The sequence below is a fragment of the Amphimedon queenslandica genome, unplaced genomic scaffold, assembly GCF_000090795.2.
Source record: "Amphimedon queenslandica unplaced genomic scaffold, v1.1 AMPQUscaffold_12337, whole genome shotgun sequence".
NCBI classification, from domain to species: domain Eukaryota; kingdom Metazoa; phylum Porifera; class Demospongiae; order Haplosclerida; family Niphatidae; genus Amphimedon; species Amphimedon queenslandica.
The window spans coordinates 3,025-9,257 of NW_003547426.1; the positions used below are offsets into that span (position 1 = coordinate 3,025).

At 39.2% G+C, this 6,233-nt stretch overlaps 2 protein-coding genes and 1 pseudogene across 2 annotated transcripts; all 3 read right to left on the minus strand.

The window, feature by feature from the left end:
• Positions 1-357: 357 nt before the first annotated feature.
• Positions 358-2,512, minus strand: LOC109588011 (uncharacterized; annotated as a pseudogene).
• Positions 2,513-2,822: 310 nt separating this feature from the next.
• On the minus strand, positions 2,823-3,731 carry LOC100634540 (uncharacterized). The gene has a single exon (XM_011409318.1). It carries the CDS (start codon positions 3,729-3,731, stop codon positions 2,823-2,825), a length of 909 nt encoding a protein of 302 aa, XP_011407620.1.
• A 608-nt stretch (positions 3,732-4,339) lies between these two features.
• LOC105311894 (uncharacterized) lies at positions 4,340-5,512 on the minus strand. Its single transcript, XM_011409319.1, has one exon. It carries the CDS (start codon positions 5,510-5,512, stop codon positions 4,340-4,342), a length of 1,173 nt encoding a protein of 390 aa, XP_011407621.1.
• Positions 5,513-6,233: the final 721 nt, after the last annotated feature.

Here is a 6,233-nt window from a genome sequence, read left to right on the forward strand (position 1 = left end):
AATAACAACAAATATTATGCACATAATTCGCACACCATACTAAATCCCAAACAATGCACTTAATTTTGCACAAATAATAATAATAATACAATTAAGCTCACAATATTTAATACATAAATTAATTAAATTAAAGATACAACAACTCACAACATAATGGTACATTAATGATACTTATTTTGTATGGACTGGGCCAGTATCTGGTCTCGAGCTGTTACTGCAGCTGACCTTCTTGACCTCCTTGGCTCAATCGTTTCTTCTTCCCTTTCCTCTGTCTGTGATGATGGATCGGGATCATTAACTGTTGTATCCTCATTGCTGATGCAACTACGTGAGTAGCTATGAATATTGATATTATCATTAACCTTCAGTGGGTACAATTTCTGCACTTAAGAGCTTTGATTGCCTTCCTCCTGTGTACACACGAATCACTGCTACTCGAATCTTGCCATCCTTTCCAATAATAGTCTTCTCAATCTTTGCCAAATTCCAGAATCCTCTACCTCTTTCGTCACTATGAACCATAACAATGTCACCAACTGCAATCTCTATCCCATGTCTACCACTAATTCCATAACGATGAGCTTCACGTAGCTCCAACAAGTATTCAGTTCTCCATCTATTCCAAAACTGAGTCAATGTATGATCAATATACTTCATTCTTCTTGTCAAAATAGACCTATTGACTTCAAATTCTTCATCATCATTGTCACTGTGACACAAATTGTTTGGAATGCTTAAGAGACGACGTCCTATTAATAAGTGTGATGGAGTTATAGCTTCATAGAGATCTTCAGATGACATATATGTAAGTGGTCTGGAATTGACTATCATTTCAGTTTCTAGTACAATAGTAAGTAATTCATCGTATGTAAGTCTGGCTCGACCAATGACTTTCTTCAGACACCTCTTGACAGACCTGATCAGTCTTTCAAAGACCCCGCCCCACCAGGGTGCTTTCTCCACGTTGAAGACCCATCGTATCTTAGCTCCTTCCAATTACTGATCAACATCTTGGTGATTCATGATCTCCTTAAATATCTTAGCAGCTCCTTTGAAGGTCTTCGCATTATCAGAGATAACTCTTTCAGGCAGTCCTCTTCTGGCTACAAATCTTCTGAATGATCTAAAAAAATACTCAAGAGACATATTGGTTAATAAATCTAAATGAATGGCTCACGTTACGCAGCACGTGTAGAGACAAAGCCAAGCTTTGCTCTCCGCGTTCTCAATCCCCCCTTTTATATACAATGGACCTGTGAAATCAACTCCAATGTAAGTGAATGGAGGATTCTCACTGACTCTAAATGCAGGTAATGGTGGTGGATCTGGAGCACTGTAATGCTTTCCTTCTGTCTTTCTGCATACAACACACTGTCTAAGTATCTTCCTGATTACACTTCTCTCCCTCATGATCCAATATTTAGCTCAAACTTCGGCTAATGTTTCCCTCACTCCGTTGTGAAACACACGCTCATGACATCTCAAAATTATCAGCCTTGTAAAATAATGCTCTCCTGGTACCAGTATAGGATGTTTTGTACCATAAGGAATGTTTGCATTCACAATCCTTCCACCACATCTCCAGACACCATCAGGATCTTTAAACAACTGTAACTGTTTTCTCTCATTCTCAATCTCAATCTCTCACATAATGTAGACTGAACTTCTTTCACCCAAAATAGCTCTCCTTTAGCAATACATGAACTGAACTCTCCTTCACTCAGGTTTTCTCCCAACACCTTCTCACGTAAAATATAATAAACTGGAACACATATGCAGTGACTCTCAATAGCTTCTCCAAATTACTATACTTCTCAATATTGATGAGTCACGCAATCACGTTGTTCTCAGCTAATAAACCACACTCTCTACGCTCATCTGCTTTTAATTCTGACACACACTCTTCAGGAATACCCAAATCAACTTCATTCAATCCTTCTCTCTCAATAAGCCATCTGGGCCCTCTCAACCACATATTGTCATTCTTTAACTCCTCCATAGTCAGCCCTCTTGAAGAGATGTCAGCTGGATTCATTTCTCCAGGACAATGTTTCCAACACACAAATGGGACCAGACTCCTTATCTCTCGAACTCGATTCTCCACAAATGGTTTCCAGCTCCTTCCTACTCCTCGTATCCAATAAAGAACTACCAGAGAATCTGTATAGCAAACTGGATTACTCAGCTCAATATCATCGCGTAACGCAACGTTAACGCTCTTCATTAATCGTACCAAAAGCAATGCTGCTAGCAACTCCAGTCGTGGAATACTGTGCTCTTTCAATGGAGATACATGAGTCTTTGATGTTACAAATGCCATTCTCCTCTGACCATCATCTGTGATACATAACATGTAGATTACTGCCACATACGCTCGCGTGGAGGCGTTGCAGAATCCGCAAAGCTTAACTTCTGCTTTCTCGCTACGTGTGTCGCGAAAATAATGTCTGTTTATGAAGATAGACTCACTATCTTTGATACTATTAACTATATCAGTCCATTTCTTCCGCATGCTACCTGAAATCTGTTCATCCCACCCAATCTTCAAACAATGTAGCTCCTGCAGAAATATCTTAAGTTTCACAGTAACTGGAGATAATAGACCTACAGGATCATATACAGCTATAACTTTACTTTTACATGCTAGATCTCCAGCACGAGGTGCAGGTGGCGCTAGTGAAGAATCACTATGCACGTACACACTACAATAGACTGGTGCACCACAGAACTTGATAAGATACATGATGTACATGACAAATACATGATACAGGTGCTCGCATGTGCCTTGCACTAGTGTGCGTTGAGTGTATAGAGAAGCTGCACTAGTGGCGGTACTGTACTTTACTAACAATACTAACAATGTGACGCTTGGTAGGATTAAAAATATTCGCTCCATCTACAATTGGCTTCAAATCCATCACTATCTCATCTGTGCTCAAATTCCAATTAATTCCCAATACTTTGCTCAACTCCCCCGATGAATTAGGAGTGTTATCAGCATCAATTTGGCTGGATACAAATTTACGCAAATTAAATCCGTCTTCCTTCAAAATAAGCTTAAAATCTTCAAAAAGTTTGAGTACTTCTTCAACAGTCCTTGCTCCACTCACCACATCATCAATATACATGGATCTAACTAACTTCTCTACTATAACAGGATGAGTCTCTCTGTAGCACTCTATATGATACCTAAGGGTAGCATTCAGCAAAAATGGGCTTGGAGCTACACCAAATGTAACTCTTGCAAATCTTAACACTACAACTTCATAGTTAGTTTTCGATATATCTCTCACCCAAAGGAATCTCAATGCATCCCTATCTGATTTCTCAATTGCAATGATCAAAAACGCTTTCTCAACATCTGCTGTAAATGCATGTGCATGCATTCTAAATCTAAGTAACAATTCAAATATTCCTTGACCAAATTTGGGCCCTACATGCAAGCATTCATTTAATGAGGGACCCTTATCCTTAGCAGAGGCATCATAGACCACTCTCACTTTAGTAGTCTCTTTGTCTTGCCTAATTACGGCATAAGGAGGTAGATAATGAATCTTATCCCCATCAGCTTCCTTGGGATTCTCAACAACTTCTACAATACCATTATTGACTTGGTCCTGAATGACCCTGTCATATTCAACTAATAGTTTGGGATCATGCTTCAAACACTTCATTAAAGGGACACGTTCACGGAAATAGAATGCACACGTTACTGTAGAGGAAGTAAACATTAAATTGGGCGTGCAACAGATCATTAATTAATAGTTATGACACGTGTTTAGACACGCGTAGAGAGTAGAGACAGCAATCAGTCGCAGAACCAGGAGTAGGTATCTGTAGAACACTTCTCTCGAACAGAATTAGCTCTTTTGCCACCCCAAGATACTCTTTTTAGTGAAGAAACACCAGGAATATTTACAAGTAGCCACTCGAGTAGCCATTTTGCCTTAATTATTAGGGGGCGCGGCCGCACGTTATGAATAGTTATCAACACTAAACGTCATCATTAATGATGTCATCTTGAAAAACGGGCCAGTTTTTCAAGATGACGTGCTTCCGTGCATGTGTCCCTTTAAGTTATTTAAACGCCTAAGGCTAAGCTCATAATTATTGGGTATTTCTAAGGCTGTATCCTTCCAAGGAAGTGATACTTCATAATGAATACCATCAAACTTCACTTGACTACAAAACTGATCATATACTGTAGATTCCCTTCTCTAATACCCAATGCCTCTAATTCCCAAAATTGACACAATTGCTCTTCTAATGAGGACTTTTCCTTACTCACAGTAGTAAGTACATGAGTGATTAATGCAGTAGGCTTGGAAACTACTGGGCCTCAAAGCAACCAACCCAAACTAGAATAAATAGCAGTTGGACCCCTTTTCCCTTGTATGACTTCCCCAGTAACAAATCTCCAATAATAATCTAGCCCAACCAATACATGAAATTCTATTAATTCTCCTTCATTTATCTCATCAGCTAAATTGAGACCCTGTAAATGCTCATAGGTTTGAACACATTGACTTAAAGAGACCCCAGTTATGGACTCACAAATAATGGGAATAGTTAACTTCATACCAACCCTTTCACCATCTCTCGTCTCTACATTCACTCTCACTATTTCACAGGTGAACCCTTTGCTCCCACAGGCTCCAAAGGTAGTTATATTCATATCTCTCTTACCACTAACTCTCAAACACAATGCTCTTTTGGCTCTCTCAGTAATGTAAGACCTTTGACTACCACTGTGAAATATAAGTCTCAATTCCTTTATATCTTGGCAATTGGAATTTTCCACAAATGCTTTGGCAGTCTGTAAAAGTATTAGGCCACTTGAATCTGTCAACAAGGAAGAAGACTTAAAAGGCTCTGCTTTGGGATCAAGACTCCCCTTTCTTTGATCAGATTCCCTTGTACCTTCACTCTTTTCACCACTCAATTTAAAACAAATACTATTGTGATGTCTCTCTTGACAATGTTTACATTTACCACCCAATCTACAGTTTCTACTCACATGTCCCTTCTTTAAACACACAAAACATCTACTACCACTATCACGTATAAACTGGCACCTGTCTTCAGGTTTTGAAACCTTCAAACATGATTCCGATTTGTGATTGCCTTCGCAATAATGGCAGCTATAAACACGTGAGTGTAAGGCAGCGGAAGTAGGCTTGAAAGAAGCACCTTTATTATGGCTACGATGCTCATCGCTTGTCTTCTTACGCTCTGATGCTGTACGTTCTCTAGCCCGAAGCTCATCTGAAAGTTCTTTCATAATTCTCTCCAAATTCCATTCATCTTCTGGTATTCTTCGGCTAATTGCTAAACATAATTCATGAGGAAGCTTCTTCATCAATAATGATGGCAGCAAACTATTATAGGCTTCTGGGGCAACACCTAACGCTACTAATTCACGTGTATGCGTTTCAATTTTATCAAACAAAAATCTCAACCCGGTAGTATTGCCTTGCCACGTGACTGCTTCAAGATTTAATAGCGCTTCCATGTGTCACGAGATAATCCGCTCTTTCTTTCCAAATCTGTCTTGTAATACCCTTACAGCTTCCTTATAGTTAGCAGAGGTAAGAGTTAAGCCTGCAATAGACTCCTTTGCTGTTCTGCTCACAAGTGTCTTCAAATAAGTAAACTTTTCTACATCAGAGAGCTCTGAATTCTGGTGAACCGCTGTATCATAGGAATCCCAGAACGTCATCCATTCCGTAACATCTCTGGAAAACACAGGTAGATTTAACTTCGGCAACTTTGCCCTTCCGGAATGACTCCCCTTGGTTGCTCCCTGAACCTCAGCAATACGACTCAATGCCACTAAAACATTAGATATGTTTTCATTAAATGTGTCTGCATCTTCAATCTCTCTAATAACCTCGTCTCCGTCATCTATCAAATCTACAACTTCTTCATCTTTTCTTTTCAACGCTTCCAATTTCTCTTTCAATGACAATCTAAGTTGAGCTACTTGCACTTCATCTGCAATGGCACCTCCCTTTACTTCTTCTAACAGTTTCTCAGCTTCAGCTAGTCTTCTAGTTACAATCCCTCTGTGACCGTCTCTTATCTTCTTTTTCTTGGCCAAATCCGCCATCTTTAATTATATGCGCTCACGTGACACGTGTCAAATAATTATTAAAATAAAAGAGTCAACAAAAGGTCAAAATAGTAATTACAAAAATTATACAAAGCTCAAAATGACTAGCGACTACTCTATG